The following is a 19125-nucleotide window of genomic DNA, read 5'->3' as shown; positions in this document are numbered from 1 at the left end:
GTGATTTTTTCTATTCTCTGTGCTAGTGCTTTGCAGATAATTTTTACATCTGCATTGATTAAATAAATGGGGCGGTAGCTTGAAGGACTAGTGGGATCTTTGTCTGGTTTTTGAAGAAGGATTATGTTGGCTGAGTTCATGCTAGGTGGCATTGATTGGCTTTCATTGATAAATATGATCCTTTTATAAAACGTTGGTGCCAGCTGTTCCCAGAATTCTTTATAAAACTCTCCAGGAAAGCCGTCAGGCCCTGGTGCTTTACCATTAGGCATTAGTAACAGAGCTCCATGAAGTTCAGACACAGAGAGCGGAGAGTATAAATTTGGGATTTGATCCTCATTTAACCTGGGTAGGTTTACATTATTAAGAAATGAGCCAATACTTCGCTCTGACATATTGATCTGTGATGTGTACAAGTTCTTATAAAAGTTTTCAAATGCGTTATTAATTTTGACCGTCGTGAGTGACATTTCCTGTTTGGTCCATAATAGAAGTGATTGTTGATTTTTCTATATTAATTTTAAGCTGATTAGCCATAAATTTGCCAGATTTATTAGAGTTTTCAAAACTTTCAAGTCGTAGCCTTTGTATTTGAAATTGTGTTTGTTTATTGATAATGTCATTTAACTGCAGCTTTAAAATTTTCAGATCACCTAGTATGTGTTCCTGTGCAGAAGCAGCAGAAGCAGTCTCCAGGGGTTTGATTTTATTTTCTAGTTCTAATACATTTTCTTTCTCTTTGCATGTTTTGTGCATTTTTTGTGCATACTTGCAGACCGCCATCTGCGTTTACTGCTGTGCGGAGTCTGTCAAGTTCAGGATCCAGAATCAGATTGAAGTCTCCTCCTATAATGATTGTGCAGTCAGAGTGAACCGAGAGTGAGGTGAAGAATCTTTGAAAGAAGGAAGAATCGTCAACATTTGGGCCATAGACACTGGCTATGAAAAAGTCCTTATTCTAAATGGATATATTAATAATTACAAATCTGCCTTCTGAGTTAGTAACTGTATCCTTATGAGTAAATGTAAAATTTTTATTAATCAAAACAGCAAATCGTCATTGTTTGGAGTTGTAACTAGAAGAATACATGACTGGAAATTATGAGCAGCACAGGAGATGATCAGATGATTTTGATAATCTCCTGCAGTAGAGCTATATCTGCTTTAAGATCATTCAGGTGGGTTAACACTTTCAGCCTTTTTGGCCCAGAGCCAAGTCCACGCACATTCCAGCTAACAATATTAAGACTATTCATAGCTACTCTGACCGAGAGAGTGTAAGGCTAAATAGAGCGTGTGCCAGTCTGTGTGCGCGTACCTGCTCCGCTGATCGATGAAGGAACGCTGTGCGTTTGTGTGTGTGGAGAGAGGGGTAAACTAAAAATAAGAAAGAGGTATAGAAAAACAGAAAGAAACAAACATGAGAGGGGAGAAAAATTAAACTGCTTCAAAGAGATGGAGGTGTGGGTGGTTGATGAGCTGGATTCATTTATTTCACACGTTTAGTCGCTGTTTTTAGCGCAGCACGGATGTCAGGTCTTCAGCACAACCAGGGGGTGATCTCCGGGTCTCCGAAGAGCTGGCCGTCCACGAACAGTTTGTCCACAGCAACCTCAGCTCTGGACCCGTCAGCCATGTGTTTTTTCCTCAGAGGAAAAAGGATCTTTCGGCGCTGGAAACTGGAAATTTGTCGTTTAGGCTAAAGTGCGTTCCGTTCAGCTCCCGGCCGCGGCTCTTCACCAGCTCCTTTTGCTTGAAGTGGTCAAATTAAGCAACAATTGGTCTTGGACGCAGGTTGTCGGACCTTCTTCCTCCGAGCCGGTGCACCCTCTGGAACATGATCTACTGTACCTCTTCCTTGGGGACCTTCAGGTGGGCCTCCATGAAGGACTTCACCGTGGCTTCCGGGTCTTCTCCTGCCTCCTCTGGAATCCCGAGATCACCAAGTTGTCCCTTATGCTCCTCGCCTGAAGATCCAGGAGGGTTTCCTTGATCGAGCGGTTTTCCTCAGAAAGTCGAGCGGTGTCGCTGCTCAAGGTCTTGACAGTTTCTCTGAGGGCCTGGTTTTCCGCTGCGAGCTCCTGCACCTGCTGCTGGCTGAACTCCAGAGACTCCCGCAGGCCTTGGAACTCTCTATGGAGGATCTCCAGCAGATTAAGGCGGCAATCACGGCTGGAGTTTTTTTTTCTATGGAATCTAAAGTGTCACTGATTCCGCTACCTGGAGAGGAGGCAGCTCCGGGAGAATCTTCTGGACGGCCGCGTTTGGAGGAAGGAGTGGTGGTGTTGGTCTTCCCCATAACGAAGGTATTGTAGCAGCCGTCTATATAATTCTCCAGGTCCTCCAGGCTGTCAAAAGGCTTATTGAACTTTTAAAGATCTTAGTTTTACAGCTAATTTGAAATGTTTGGTTTGGTTCAGCTACTTCTGCACCGCCAAGTTGAGTTGCCACACTGATCTCGTCGAGTCTCGCGATACTACAGCATCAGGTCTCCTCTACTGACATAGAGTTAAAAACGTCATCGAATTTAAAGACACAATTTTTCCATCTAAAGCATCATTTTAGAGTGAGTTTATTATCCTATTATTGCTAGTTTTTGTTCAGATCATAAAGAAACAAAGTCCAAATTCTAAATTGTTCAATTCCTCTAGAGTCACCTCTTTGTGTTCCATATCTTCTTTTTTTCTTCCTCTTCTGTTGCATCCCAGTCTTCAAAATTATAACATTCACCAAATAGTTGAAGGAAACTATAAAATCTCTCATATTTTGTTTCTCATATTTTGTTTTCATGCTGTTTTTAGAAACTGTGGAATAAGGTATGTCCACCTATGTTCAACGTTTCTCAATTGTTCAACCAAGTTTATTTTCAACCATGTTTATTTAGCTCTTATCTGTGGTTAAAGACTTTGTATTTCTAATACCTTTACTCAATAAATTCCTCTTTATTCAAGAAGACACAGAAGAAAAAGATTGGATAATTAGGAGTTTCTTTAGCCATTTACCTCACTGGTGACTTACTCCAGCTCTTCCTTATTATTTCCTAAAATGTTCAAGCCTTTGCTTCTGGGTTTTTGTGTCATTGGGTTGTTCAGCACCTCTACAGTTTGAGTTTTTAAGACAGTTTTCCTCAAATGGTTATCCTGTGTGATGTGCCAAAAATGTTATGGTCACCAGAATCACTTTTGGAAGGGATAATGCACAATAAAGTATCCATTATATGAGGGAGGATGGCCGACAATGTGACCCTTCTCAGAAATTTACGCACGCCATGGAACACTTCGTGTTGGACGGTTGCTTCTGCGTAGTACGTTTATTTCTGATAATACATACTTCAAAGCCATTATCCTGCTTATACCATGGTCACTTACAAATTAAAGAAATATTCAATCAGTTTTTAGTACTTTATTCTTTATATTACTTGGTTTAGATCGCTTTCTTCACAAAAAGTGGACTACTTGTTACGTGGTGTGGCACGTAAAACTTTGTTTTAAAGGAGCTAGTGCAGTGATATGGAATATTTTAGCTATTTGACCGGAACTTCTTTTTTAGGTGTGCATCATCACTTTGGATTATCACTTTTTAATCCACACCCTGCAGCATAACAGGATCAAGTATTCACCTGGACCATGGTATAAGTTAGACATAATGCCCAATGTGGTATCCATCCAAATAATAGACAACCTGGAGACATGAACCATAGACTAGACAACCGTTGCTTCATGTAGTCCAAATTGAATGCTAGTTCATAAATATTTCTCTTTTTTACATTAATCATTTCTCACAAAAAGTGGACTATTTGATATGTGGTATGATCAAATGTTAGTTTCAAAGAAACAAAGAACACAGGTAAGTTCCTAAATTGTTTTTATTGCAAGGAAAATCCACCACTAACACTCATAATCAAATTTACAAAAACACAAACCCAATACATTTGCGATTCATGTCATATTAGCGTTCTTTTTAAAAAGATAGCAGGTTCATATTTGGCCAATGAATACAAATCTTTATGCAAAGGATATTTTTCTATGAGTTTTTTTAAATACTCAATGTAAATGAGTCAGCATAATTTTCAAGTCACTAACCATTTTGCTCCACTGGTGTGTAAATGTGTATCAATGTCGCAGTGATGGTCAGAGGGGCCAAAGGTGCGTAATGGCAGCCACCCTCCTGTCAGTCTGTCCCAGGGCAGCTGTGGCTACATCAGTAGTTTACCATCATCAAGTATGAATGAGTGTGAATAATGGAGATACATTGTAAGTGCTTTGAGCATCTGGAAAAGTGCAAATCAGTCCAATTTATTATTATTATTATGAAATTTTTAATCTGGAGGTGTTCTTTTTCGTGTATTCATCTTGCTGTGTTAAAAAATGCTACTAAGCTAAACTAAGACTAATTTAATGCTAAAAATGAGTTAAATAAATTAAAAATGTTAAATGTCTGACGTGCAACCTTTTCACTCATTCTTTTTGAAGCTTCTGTCTTTCAGTCCAAAAATTCAGTTTTTTTCAGGATGAGGAAACATCTGTTTCTGTGGTCTTCCTGTTTTCTACATTATTTCTGTTATAAAGTTGAGGTCTAAAAGTTAATATGTGAACAACTGTACATACATTTTATTAAAAGACATTAAACGTTTTTTTATTGTCCTAAATTTTTGTCACATTTGTATGAGGATAACAAACTGTGACATTTTGCCTTACAATATTATACCAAATACATGTTTTGGGGACAATAGAGAAAAAACTAACAAAGTTAAGTAAGTTAACTGTTTGTCCAGAGGATATTAACATGACCAGACTGTTTTTTTTTTAAACAAATTGTGTATTGTTTTGTTTATTTTCCACAACTGGAATCCTTTGGTTTGCTCACTTAACAGAATTTAGCAGCAGCTTCTTTTTAGCTTCATTCAATTTTAGAAGAACAAAAAATTATTTTAAGGAAAATCTTGCCAAAGCATGTGATGATATGGAGAGAAATTAGACTCAGTCGGATTTGTGCGAGCGTAATTCTTGATTTGTGCGTAAATTAGGCTTTGTGTATGCATATTCTTGCTTTGTGCGTGCGTAAATTAGGATTTGTGCATAAATTTGGATTTGTGCGTGATAGGAAAATTCTAATGACCGAGCATTCCACTGGTATTTAAACGCAGCACTTACGGACGAATTTGTGAGATGTGAAAACAGTCTCACGGTAGATCCGTGCGTAACTTTGGCTTTGTGTGTGCGTAACAAGGGATTCGTGCATGTTTTTTAAAGATGTGTGTGTGTAAGTAGTTTCAAGCTGTTGTAATCTTAATTTGTGCATACGTAAATTGCATTTTGTATTTTTTTCATTTTATATTTTTTTAACTTATACACAAAACGTATTATGTGAGTAACAAATCACGCACAAATCCAAATTTATGCACAAATCCTAATTTACGCACGCACAAAGCAAGAATATGCATACACAAATCCTAATTTACGCACAAATCAAGAATTACGCACGCACAAATCCGACTGAGTCTAATTTCTCTCCATATGATGAGTACAGATTCCTGTTATCTATGTATTTATTTATTTATTTTTGATACATGGACTTAATGTTTCACATAGTCTTAGGGCAGACCCCCACTCAGTCATACATGGTCATACAAAAAACACATAATTTATTTATTTTCTCTTTTAAATATTCTTCTGTTAAACTTTGTTTCTTGAAACATATTATTCTGTATTTTTTTATTTCCAATTATTGTTTATACCTCTTCCAAAGGGAATTACAGTAACTTGTCAGTAAATTGGAATAAACTGAAGTATTATTTAAATCTGATAGAAATAAAATAATAAAAATCAGTAAGTTAGACTTTTAAAATAATTTTTAAAATTGCTTTATGACTTTCACATATGACTTATAAAGGCAGGAGGTTTTTGTCATGGCATTTTTCACTGTGGCCGTTATACCACACGGTGACACAACCCTGAACAAAAACTCCACCCTGCAAGTCACTGAAATGTCCTCTTTTCTAAACTGTAATACATCTTTTGATTCTGTTGAATGTTCTTTACGTTTGCTGTAACTGCAGTTAGGGAATGTTAATGTTAGTATATAATGAAATGTGTAAATTAAAAGTGTTTTTTAGTAAATGTTTCTAATCTTTCTCAGTAGATAAAACTTTAAGCCCTTTATGCATGACTCGGATTTCAATTATATAAACGTTTTCTTCACTGTTTTTCTGTTCAAGATGAAGCAAAATTACCGGGACTCCTGAATTTCATAGAAAGTTGTGAATTAGCAACATATATGCCATGAAGTTTTTTAATAGTTTTTCAGCTGCAGTAAATATTAATATAAATTTGTGTCTTTTTTTCTGTGGGTAACAAATCCCTTAGTATTTTCCTGCTACAAAGTTATGGTATAATTGAAATAGAATGAGAAATAAAGGTGGTATAAACCAATAACAGAGAATAAGACTTGGTTCTTATAAATGTTTTTTCAAAAGAGAATTAAAGAAAAATTAAGTAGTGAATTACTGTGGAGTTGCATAACTATGCCAACTATTTAATTTTATGTTTGTTTGAAATTTAAAAAGGCTTTAGACTGGAGTTGAAAGCAGAAGAGGTTATTGTATTGCCATTTATCACTGTGGCCCCCCCAGATACACTGTGAGAAACAGTCCTACAAAAACCTGCCCACAAAACCTGATGGGACTTTTTGAACTTTTTGTTTTAATTTGTCTAAATGAATGTATATATTTTATACTTAATTATTTTTTAAGTGAGTGACTGCAAACAAACATTTGTACTTAAACAAGGAAATGTATTTGAAAGAAAAATAGTAAAAAACAGAACTTAAGCAAAACAGAACAAAATATAGACAGTTTTATTTTAAAATAAATGAGAAAACTGTAGGTCTTAAAAGGCTGATAAATGTTACTTTGACATTTTTAAAAATGTTTACTTATTGGTTAGATAAATACAACTTGGTGTTATATTCCTGACATCACTGCTGTTTATTTTATGTCTATCTGATAAATACATTTTTACCTGTGAAATGTTTCTATTGAATGCACGATTTTGTTTACATGTTTGTTTTTGTTTGTGCTTTTTTTTAAATAATAGATTTAAATGTCACACATGACTTATAAAGGCTGGAGGTTTTTGTCATGGCATTTTTCACTGTGGCCGTTATACCACACGGTGACACAACCCTGAACAAAAACTCCACCCTGCAAGTCACTGAAATGTCCTCTTTTCTAAACTTTAATACATCTTTTGATTCTGTTAAATTGTCATTATGTTTGCTGTAACTGCAGTTAGGGAATGTTAATGTTAGTATGTCAGGAAATGTGTAAAATAAAAGTGTTTTTTAGTTAATATTTCAAATTTTTCTCACTAGATAAAACATTAACCTCTTTATGCATGACTCGGATCTCAATTATATAAAACATTTTCTTCACTTTTTTTCTGTTCAAAATGAAGCAAAATTAACTGGAGTCCTAGTTTTTATAGAAAGTTGTGAATTAGTGACATATATGCCATGAAGCTATTTAATAGTTTTTCTGACCTTTAACCTTAAGTCTTTAATGAATCTTAATTTCACATCAAGACAATTAAACGTTTTAAGTTTTATTAGAATTAGATATAATTTTGCAAATATAATTTTTGTGAATAATTAACCAAATACCAAATTTACATGTTTATTGTTGTTTTTTGTCAGACCATCTAATCTCACATTGTGACAAATTTAATTCTTTTTCTTTTGGCTTCTTCCTTTAGGAGTCATTCCATAATCCCTTGTCCTCCTCACTAACACCAACCACCCTCTCATTGAATTTAGAAAGTCTCTTAGTGGAGAAATGAAACGTGAAACATGGAATTCTTCACTGCATGAATCCATACTGTTGCTCACAAATGCTCATTTCTGACCTCAGGCTCTCTTTTTCTTCTTCCACTCTTTCCCATAACTTTATTGTTTGTCTCATCAGCTTCCTCCGTTTCTACAGTTCTGCACGTCTCCTTTGTTCCTATAAATAAGTTAAAAATAAATTTGTGATTGACATAACTGATTTGGCTTTGTTTTAATGTCAGACACAACCCTCTGCGTGGGACTGACACATAAAAAGCATTGGATTGTGCCCCCTTGTGGTGGAAAATGATAAAGAATGGGAATACAGTTGGTCTTAAAAAACATACATGTAAAGGTATGGAAGTAAAAAGAGAAGTGGCAGCAGAATTTCTGACTGGACTGTTTAATAAGATCTTTGACTATGAGAGGATGTCTAATGAATAGAGGAGAAGTTTTCTGGTGCCCATTTTTAAACAGAAGGTAGACATGGAGAGTTGAGGAAATTACAGAGAAATAAACTGAAGAGTCACAGAATGAAGTTATGGGAAAGAGAAATGAGAATTTGTGAGAAATAAAATGGATTCAAAGAGGAGAACCAAACATGGTATATTTAAATTGAAGAAGCTTTTGGAAAAAAAAAACATACTAAAGTCATTTTTAATAAACCACAAATAAAACTTTTAGGATACTAAAAAACCTGATCAAACCCCAATATGAATGCCAGTAGTGTTTTACTGCTTTCACATGTTTTTAAAATCACTGCTTCCTGTTTCAATAATGTACTGAAAACACAGTTGATTATGTTACAGTGAAGAAAACCAACAATATAAAATAAAAAGATTTTTTTTTTGTTCAAACACACCATGACGAGATTTGTGTATTAGATTTGGAAATATGACAGCATTTCATCCTGCTTGCTTGATTCAGTCTTTATGAAAAATGTAAAAAAAAAAAAAAGGACTTTGCTGCAAATAAAATAAAATGTTTTATGTAAATAAATTCTTACACAAAATACGTTGTGAAGCAATAACTTATATAATTTAATAAAATACATCTCATAGTAAATGATAATATGAAATATAAAAGTATTTTCTTTCTTAGAGCATATATTACTCCAAAAAAAAGGGAAAATGAAAAATCCAATTGAACTGAACTTCTTGCTGTGTTTTTGTACAGAGTTTCTGTCTCTTGAGTCACTGTGTCTCTCGCACAGTAATAAACAGCAGAATCTTCAGCTCTCAGACTGTTCATCTGCAGATACACCTGCTTTCTGCTGTTCTCCCTGAAGATGGTGAAGCAGTTTTTCACTGACTCTGAGTAGTAGATGCTGCTGCTGCCATCACTGATAGCAGCAACGCATTCCAGTCCTTTTCCTGTGTCTGTGTTATGATTACAGCTGGCAGCACCCCCCCCCCCCCCCCCTTCTTCTGTGCTTTCACCAGGTTTCACACCTGCGTTCAATACTGATTATGTGTTAGGTATATATGTGTTAGGCAGAGTCCTGTTCGTTTGGTGCAACTGGATGCTTGACTTCTAAGTGAATTTGAGTAAATCTGTGACAGTCTACTTTTGGTTTTGAGTCATTCCTGCGTTTGGGTTCCTTCGGTCTGGAGTCATTACAGTCTGATCCAAGCTATTGGGATCACCTCTAAATCCTGAATATGTACAAGTCAGTTTGTGGGATTCTCCAGGTCTTTCAACCACTCATTCAGATTCATTGTTTGACCCCTGATACCTGCAGAACAACAAGCAGCACATTAATGTGGTTGGAAAAACTTCACTTCAAAAAGTTATTTCACGAATTTGTCTGGTATTGTTAACACCCACAAAATGTTTTTAGAAATCATATGTAAATGTTTACTATACTGTTTTTTTTTTTATTTTTTTTTTTTTTACATATTTTTAATTATAAAAGATATTTCACGGCTTCATGATATACATTCAATATTTGGTTGAAAGAAAAAGAGAAGGAAGTTACACAAATGAATTAGTTTTTATTTGTTCCCAATGGTTTACTGGACCAAAACGTGAGTAATGAAGCAATGAGGGTTTTTGTTGTATAGCAATTGCAATTTAATTATTGAAATTTTAACCGCATTACGTTACGTTACTCCTTTATTGACAAAAGTAATTAAATAACAGTGATTTATTGCTTTGTAATAACACTGTTTATTGATTGGGTGGATGAAGCCAAATTAATTATTTTGAAGTATAAAGAAAAGTAAAAATAACTCTTATTTTAAAACAATTGTTGTTTTTAAAGGAATAAAGACACAATTTGACACTTTATTGTAAACTAAATAAACTAAATATTTTAAAATACTGTAATCGGTAGTTCTTGACTTCTCCCCACCCGTAGTTTCTCACCCAAGCTCGGATCCTCATAATAAAGGTCTGGGAGATTCAGGGTCCTGTTCAATATCTTAGCTTTTCCCAGCACTGTGCTTTTCTGGACAGAGATGCTTGACGTTTTTCCAGGGATCTGCTGTAGTTTTACAACTTACTTCCCTGTGGTGTTCTGATCACCACAGGCACCACCGTCACCTTAACCTTACAGGTCTTCTTCAGTTCTTCCCTGAGGCCCTTGTTTTCTCCAGTTTCTCATGTTCCTTCTTCCTAATGTTACCATCTCTTGGTAACATCAGATAAGCTGATTCTTCTTTAACAGTCCGGGTACATTGCCTGTCAGTCCTAGAAGAGGATCCCTCCTTCACTTGGAAATCCCTGAGGTTTCTTCTTCTTTTTTTAAATCTGTTGTTTATGAGTTTTTTCTTACCAAAAAGGAGGGTCTAAAGGCAGTGATGCCCCGTTTTGTCTGTTTTGTTTAGTTTAGCAATCAGCTGTTGTTTTTTATAACTGATTTTGTGTTTTGTGGAATTGTGAAGGCTGTTGAGACAACTGTGTTGTAATATTGGGCTATAGAAATGAAACTGAATTGACTTTAATTGAATTAAATTGGTATTACCACATCCACCAAAATGGCTTCCCTCTGTTCTTTATCCACCGCTACAATGTCTGCTGGTTCACCATTACCCTACAGTCTGTATCTGGAAGGATCTCTGCTCTCTCATTCTTATTCTTCTTATTAAAACATTCTGCCTGTATAAAATAATGTTGATGTGTCACCTTTTGGGATTCAAGAGTGTGTCGTGATAAATTGAGTCTTTGAATAACTTTTTCAGTTTATTATCTATTAGCATTTAATTTTTTTCTTTTTTTCCATTTCATAGTTTTTTTCAATTGTTTACACACAATTTCAAGAAGCAAGCCATTTCTCAAAATATAATCACAAATATCCTAACAGTGCCTGCACGGTGGAGCAGTGGTTTGCGCTCTTGCCTCACAGCAAGAAGGGTCCCTGGTTCAAGTCCCGGCTGGGGTACTTGAACATCAATGGGGGGTGTTTCTGTGTGGAGTTTGAACGTTCTCTCTGTGTATGCGTGGGTTTCCTCCAGGGACTCTGACTTCCTCCCACCATCCAAAAACATGCTTCATAGGTTAATTGGTTCCTCTAAATTGTCTATAGGCTTGAAAGTGAGTGTGCATGGGGGTGTGATTTGTCGCAATTTGGGTCCCCAGCCTTCACTTGCAAGTGGCCGGGATAGGCTCTGGCAGCCCCGTGACCCCAAAAGGAAAAAAAAAAAAAAGGATTAGAAGATGAATGAATAGAAGATGAATATCCAAACAGCACACTTAGTTTGCAGAATTCCTAGATTGTTTGCAAAATGACACACTTCAGTCAAAACGTATACACATATCTGTGAAAATGCCATTAGTTTTCACTTAATCATCCCTGTGGATGTGAGTTTCCAATTCATTCATTTGTGTGGTCATTGGTGATCCAGGGCTGCGTAATGACAAGGAAGTAACCTCACAATCTTTATCTGTGTCTGAGGTGTCAAAATGTCTCTTTAGTTTCACAAATCACTGTTTGTAATGTTTTGCAAAAAGAGTGACGCAAACATTGTGTGTAATGTTGTCCGAATCTGTTGGGTTGTTTGTACTTGAAATAGAATTTTGCTAATTTGTGAAGAGATGTTTATTTTATATGGAGTGATATTTCTGCTACCACGTTGCACACAAAACTTTCTAAGTTGCACACAAAACTTTCTAAGTTGCAGGTGAAAATATTAAATATTTGGTTTTCAATAATTTATTATTCTGCTTTGATAAATATGTTTTGCTTTGAATTTTTTTTTTGCTTTCAAAAACTTTTTTTTTGCTTTCAAAAACTTTTTTGTTGCTTTCGAAAACGTTTTTTGCGTTTGCAAAACACATGTTTTTGCGTGGGTTGTGTCAAATCTCGCTTTTGTCCTATCTTTGATTTTGCTGACTACTTTGAGCGCGACTTAGCGTGATATGACTGCCACTGGCATTGCCAAAAAGGATTTTGCATGCGTTATGTGTCATCTCAATTTTTTCCTATCTTTGCTGAATTAAGTTTCGGTTTGACGTGACAAAGCCGCCATTAAACAGCCTGCTGCTTGGTCCAGATTCTAACCAATAAAATTGCCATATGAAGCAAACATGGTGTCTGCTCCCGAGGTTTAGAGGCCGTACCAGCTCCTTTTAGCCTAATTTTTGTCTTTTTGGATGAAGACGTTTTCATTTTTTTTGATAATGCATAATAATTCATAGTTTCTTTTTTTTTTAGCATTGGTTCATTTTTATTAAGTCAGATTTGTGAATTTATGGCCGAGGATCTCCTGAAACTGTAAAGTTTATCTGCTGATATTAAATCAACAGGTCTGTGTGTGATCTGTGAATCCTCCAGAGCAAAATATTAGTGAAAAGTGATTTTCTTTAAGATCTGTTTGTTAAACAAAACAGTGAAAGATTAACAGCACATATTATTTTATGCTGCACAAGTGTTTGGGATTAGATCAACAGCAATAATAAGCAAAAGATTGATGACTCATCACAGTAGACTAAATGTATTTAGCAGAAGAAGCATTTTATTATCATTTTCACAGTGTCTCATGTTTTAGAGCTTGTGAGCGTTTGTCCAAAGTTTAGAAGATATTAGTCATGAAAAATGCTATTTTCTCTTAATATTTCAACAATTATTGATTAAAAAAACAATACAGTAGTTCAGATACAAATCTTAAAAAGTTTAACTTCTTCCGGCTGGACGGAGTCGGAGCTCGGACGTTTTGTTCTGCTGCAGACGTTTTAAACTCGTTGGACAATACACTGACATAAATAAATTCAAAACTCTGTTTTATTTTAGCTGCTTTGCTGCTCCTTCTGGGTTATACTCTGAGAGAAACGGGCCAGAATGGTTGAAAACGGCAGAACCCTGTACGAACAGAACCAACACAAAGTCCATGTCTGCCTCAGAGTACCTTCAATATGAGACAGAAATACTTGATTGGTTAGAATCTGGACCAATCAGCAGCTGTTTAATGGCAGCTTTGTCACGTCAAACTGAAACTTAATTTAGCAAAATCAAAGATAAGAAAAAAGTGAGATGACACATATTTCTTTTTGGCGATGCCAGTGGCAGTCATATCACGCTAAGTCGCGCTCAAAGTTATCAGCAAAATCAAAGATAGGACAAAAGCGAGATTTGACACAACGCACGCAAAAACATGTGTTTTGCAAATGCAAAAAAGGTTTTTGAAAGCAAAAAAAAAGGTTTTTGAAAGCAAAATAAAAAAAATGTAAGCAAAAAAATATATATCAAAGCAGAATAATAACTTATTGAAAAGCAAATATTTAATATTTTCCCCTGCAACTTAGAAAGTTTTGTGCGCAACGTGGTGGCAGAAATATCACTCCATAATTTTAGAGTGTAAACAATTGTAAAAAAAAAACCAATGAAACTCTATTACATTCTTTTTTAATTGTTTACGTACAAATTCAAAAACCATGTTCTATTTCTCAAAATATAATTACAATTATCTGATCTCCACAATCAAATTGCAGAATTCCTAGATTGTTTGCAAAATGACACGTCAGACAAAAAAAACATGAATGATGCACATATTTGTGAAAATACCATTCGTTTTTATGCAACCAACGGAGCCTTCGATGATCAGACACTATTGTAGACATTTTCACACTGCTGTGATAAACAAAAAACAGAATTGTAAAAAAACCTAATTTTAGGAAATAACGTGCTAGATGTTTGTAAGGGATCATTTCGATGACAAAACACAATAGTGACAAACCTACAACTATTTTCATGATTAGTTTAGGATAAAGGGAGAATGTACACAAATAGGCCTACAATTAACTCACTGGCACAACACTGAGACTGCAGACTGAATATTTCAAGTATTTATTTCAATTCAAGAAATGCCGTATTCCTTACCATAATAAGTTACAGTAATCATCCAAAAATAAAATCAATGACATTATTAAAATCTCTAGAAAAAATAAAAATAACCGCAAGTTTGACCCTCAGTGTCGTGTTTTCAAATTAGCACATGTGCTTCCCCACCTTGTGGATGTGAGTATCCAATTCATTCATTTGTGTGCTCATTGGTGTAGCTGCCAGCAATGGCATAAGTTGTTGTTTTAATCGTAAATTAATGTATTAATATTTGTCATGACTCTGCAATGCTAGACAGACCCAGACACTGAAACCCGGAAGGAAGACAGGAGGTGAGTAAAGGTAAGTAATAGGGTTTATTGTTGCGGTGGCTGAATTGTCCTGTTGTGGCAGGGGTCGGCGAGAACGAAGGACCGTCGGCGATCCGAGGCGAGTCTTTGGACTCGGTGATGGTTCCGGAAGAGTCGGATGGTTCGGCGGCTGCTCTTGACGAGATGGTGGATCTAGACGTGGCAGGAGATTTGACTGTGGCCCGTGGCATCGCTGGAGGTAGGTAACTCCGGGAAAACTCTGCTTGGGCAGAAGTAGATTCGGGCGCCCACTCGTGGGGTACGAAGGTCCTGGACATAGAAAGACTTGAATTTAGGCGAGAGCAAAGATACATAACAGGGAAACTTGAAAGAGATCAGACTAGCACCATCAGGGGCAACGAACTGGCGTTGAATTCTGGTCCTGGCGCTCCTTAAGTAGATCTGGCGGTTTGATGAGATGAGTGGACACAGCTGGAAGGAATCAGTGGCCAAGCAGAGAGGGGAGGGGGAAGATAGCTGACAGAGGCACCATGACAATATTAGTGATAAATACATAATTTATGTTCATTTACTATTAAACAGAAAGTTGAGACGGCTTGAGAAAGTCTCAAGTGTTAAACTTTATTGTCACGGGGGGAGCAGGAAGTACCCAGGCGCAGAGAGGAGAGGAGGCAGGAGGTTGCAGGAGAACAGGGTTTAATAACAAAACTAAAGACAAAACCACTGCATACGGCAGGCAAAACTCGAAACACTAGAAAGACTCGAAACCGGGGAAGAATACAATATGGACCAGCACAGGAGGAAGGGAAAGACAGGACTTAAATACATACAAGGCAACAAGACACAGGTGGAAACACTCAGGACTGATGGGGCAAGGTAAAACTCGAAACAACAACAAAAACAGGAAATACTACAAAATAAAACAGGAAATCCAGGAACAAAACACAAAGGAACTGAAACCGTTACATTTATATCTTTTATACGTAACAGCATTTGTGTCAGAAATAGAGTTGCTGCAGAAAGATCTCTTTAACCCCCTTTGTAGTATTGCGGCCAACCTGGTATAACAGTGTATGTTCATTCGTTTATTGTCGAGCTTATTCTCTAATGTGTTAACCTTAAGCAGGTGTTATATTAGTTTATATCATGTGTGTGATGTGTGGTGAAATAACTGGTTCTCTGTTAGATTGTTTTCATTTATATTTATTTACATGTTTGCACAGTTCTCATGGCATATGTGATGGCAGCTGTTATCCATAAACGGCCGTTAACACAGAACGCCTTGTGTCCGTGATGTATCCAGAGGGGAGTTACAATTGGCAGTCTGGGGCTTTGTAATGACAAGGAAGTGACCTCACAGTCCTTATCTGTGACTAAGGTGTCAAAATGTTTCTCAAGTTTCACAAATAACTATATGTAAAGCTTTACAAAAACAATAACGGAAACATTGTGTTTAATGTTGAGCCAATTTGTGAAGATGTTTTGCTTCTTGGAGCAGAATTATGATGTGTAATACAAAAGAAGATGTATTCTGTTGAAAAATAAAATTTGTAAATTACTTGATAATTTTTTTTTTTTTTCATTTTTCATTTTTTTTCTTTTTGTACAAAATACTCAGCTTTGTTTTTATGGAACATTTACAATTTTTAATTATATCTGTATTTCTTTTCAAAAGGAATGGCAAATATCTATTAAATTATTGTTTACAAACAAAAGTTGTTTGGTTTTAATAGCTGCTGAGTTTTTGTCCAGGTTTGTGTTTGTTTGTATCACTGTGGGGCGTCTCACACAGTAATACACAGCTGTGTCTTCAGGCTGCAGATTCTGTCCTGTTATTGTCACTGTTCCTGCAGAAGTGTCTCTGCTGTAGCTGAACTTGTTTTTCAGAGCATCATTTTGGTAGAAGTTCCCACCTCCCCACTGATGAGAAATCCAGTCCATTGGTTTTCCTTCTCGCTGTCTGATCCAGCCTGTTGCATAGCTGTTATCAGTCAGTGAATATCCAGAAACCTGACAGCTGATGGTCAAAGACTGTCCAGGCTGAACAACCTTTGAGTCTGGCTGGATGAGATCAATACTGTCCACACCTGTGGAAACACAAACCAACATCATCTCCATCATTCATCGGAATCTGAAATGTTTCTGATCTGATTATTGCTGTGAATCCACTGAAATCTCCGCAGGATCCAGCTGTCAGCAGCAGCATCAGAGCTGCAGAGAACATGGTTGATGCTGAATATGAACTCACTGAGGTCTTTCTGACTCACACACTCACACTTCACTTCCTTATATGAACACTGTATTTGATTTGCATAGTGTTTAATGAAAATTATATTTGAATGCCATTCTGGTAAACTTTCAGTCTTTTGCTTTGATGAAGAAAAAAGACTTTTGAAAGAAAAAAAAAATCAATAATTTCAAAGATAAACGTCCATCTGGCTACAGTTCCATCGTGGTTTAACATAAACTGATGAGCATGCAGGTCATTGAACATTGAAGGTTTTAGGTGAGAAATGTTCAGCTTTATAGTAAACAGAGGCTGATCAGACCCCAGTCTGTATCCAAGCAGCATCTTACAACCCCACTGTTCTCTTTCTAGTCAGTCATCTTGTGTCTGCCGCCTTCACATGAACTTTACTTTGAAACTTGAGATGTTGAGATGTTTTGAAAATGAACAGAGATGGAACTTTGCTGATTTCAAATGGGTTTAGAATTGCTGCCTTTTATTTCATTAGTTTACTAAAAATGCATTTGAATTATATTACAGTGAAGAAAAACATAATTATTAAAAGAAAAGTTTTTTCTTTTTTTCTTTTCTCTAACTCAGCATGATGTTTCTTGTGCTAGGTGTGAAAACTGTAAAAATAAAAGCATTTTATTTTTGCTAAATTGAATCATTGTAAAAAATGTGCAACAAAGATGGACATTATTTTTGCTGCTGCTAAAATAAAATGTTTCATGTAGATTGTCAGGAACTGGTGGTGGAGCCCCCAAAATGTAGGAGACCAGGCTTGGTGACAGAAAATAAATCATTTAACAAACAAACTAAAAAATGACAAAACCATGGGGAGCAACAAAAAGGTGGCAAAGCAGAAAAGAGCAGATGACCTGACAAGGATAAACATAAACCAAGACACTTAACCCTTGTGCTATCCTAGGCACTTTATCATTGGGAGTTGGGTCATCTAGACCCCACTAGACAGTGTGCTGAACCTGGTGCAGCGGGGGTCTTGGTGTGGGGATGGCTGGGCACTCTGCATCCTTCCTTTTACATTCCATCATTCAATTTAGAAGAACATAAACACTCACTCGAGCACAGGTGTTATCTCACCTTTGCACAAGCAGTTTGCTTGACTGAATAAGTCATAACCCCTGTTGAAACAGTAAAATATGTCCAACACAAGAGGCTTTCAGCTCTCAACTGTTTGCTCAGCTGTTGGACAAGACAAATAAGAAAAATAAAGAAAACAAAAAAAAACTAAGAAAGAAAAGAAACAATAAGGTTTCTCAGTTTGTGAGAGCCTTTGAAAAGCTTTCATGCACATATAAATTCAACCTTTTCTTTAATTAAGTATTCAGTAAAAGACATGTAAAAATAACAGCTAATAACAGTTCATGTGGTGTTTTTGTACAGAGTTTCTGTCTCTTGAGTCACTGTGTGTCTCTAGCGCAGTAATAAACAGCAGAATCCTCAGCTCTCAGACTGTTCATCTGCAGATACACCTGCTTTCTGCTGTTGTCTCTGGAGATGGTGAAGCGGTTTTTCACTGACTCTGAGTAGGATATGCTGCTGCTGCCAGAGCTGATATAAGCGATCCATTCCAGTCCTTTTCCTGCAGGCTGTCTGATCCAAGCTATATGCTGATCACCACTAAACCCTGAATATGTACAAGTCAGTTTGTGGGATTCTCCAGGTCTTTTAACCACTGTTTCAGATTCAGTTAGTGCTTTTTTTCTTTCTTTCTTTATACAAACTTTTCACTGTTAAAAAACTCTTTGAATGGAATAAAGTTATTTTTAATGACCTTGTTGTTCCATATCAACCAACAAAAAACATTGCTCTCCGTTTTTTTGGCTTTTTTCAGATTAAAATAGAAAATAACAAGATTTAAAATGTACAATTATTTCAAGAAAATGCTTTATACTAGATATATTTGTATTATTGAGCTGCACATTGACTCCTAAAACAACAAATGTTGAGACATCAGGATTATTATCATATTTTTGGTTCTTATCTCCTTTTATCAATAAATAAAAACATTTATAAAGACCCATTTAGAGAAAATATTTTGCATGAAAAAAACTTTAAAGTGTCTTTTTGTTGTTGCTTTTTTTTTTCATCAGCATATTTTTCCAAACTTGAGTGAACTGAAATGACTCTCTGATCTGATGTTTGTTGTTTGTGGAGGTTTTTGTGCAGCTGCTTCACTGTCTTCATTCACTGTGCTTTTTCGTGCACAGAAGTAAACAGCAGAATCTTCTGCTGTCAGGCTGCTGATCTCGAGGTACTGAGAGCTGCTGGACACAACTTCAGTCATGATGACACGATCCTGAAAAGAGCTGGAATATGTGGGAGAGTTGCTTCCTGCGTTCATGAATCCAATCCACTCCAGAGCTCTTCCTGGTTTCTGTCTGATCCAGTGGATGTAGAAGCTTGTCATGCTAAAACCAGAACAGACACATGACATCTTCACAGTTTCTCCAGGTCTTTTCACC

General features: G+C 36.3%; 1 protein-coding gene across 1 annotated transcript in view; it reads right to left on the bottom strand.

The window, feature by feature from the left end:
• Positions 1-18235, bottom strand: part of LOC105354609 — a 36471-nt gene extending 18236 nt beyond the window's left edge. Inside the window, exons 1-2 of the mRNA XM_023957941.1 lie at positions 18070-18235; positions 6622-6628 (exon numbers count right to left, since the gene is read on the bottom strand). Coding sequence (XP_023813709.1) covers positions 6622-6628; positions 18070-18120 — 58 coding nt within the window. The 5' untranslated portion in view covers positions 18121-18235. The remainder of the gene's footprint in view (positions 1-6621; positions 6629-18069) is intronic.
• Between the last annotated feature and the right edge of the window lie 890 nt (positions 18236-19125).

This window comes from Oryzias latipes, chromosome 8 (genome assembly GCF_002234675.1).
Source record: "Oryzias latipes chromosome 8, ASM223467v1".
Lineage (NCBI taxonomy): Eukaryota > Metazoa > Chordata > Actinopteri > Beloniformes > Adrianichthyidae > Oryzias > Oryzias latipes.
Note: the sequence above shows the minus strand (reverse complement) of the source record. Positions and strands in the feature narration are given on the sequence as shown.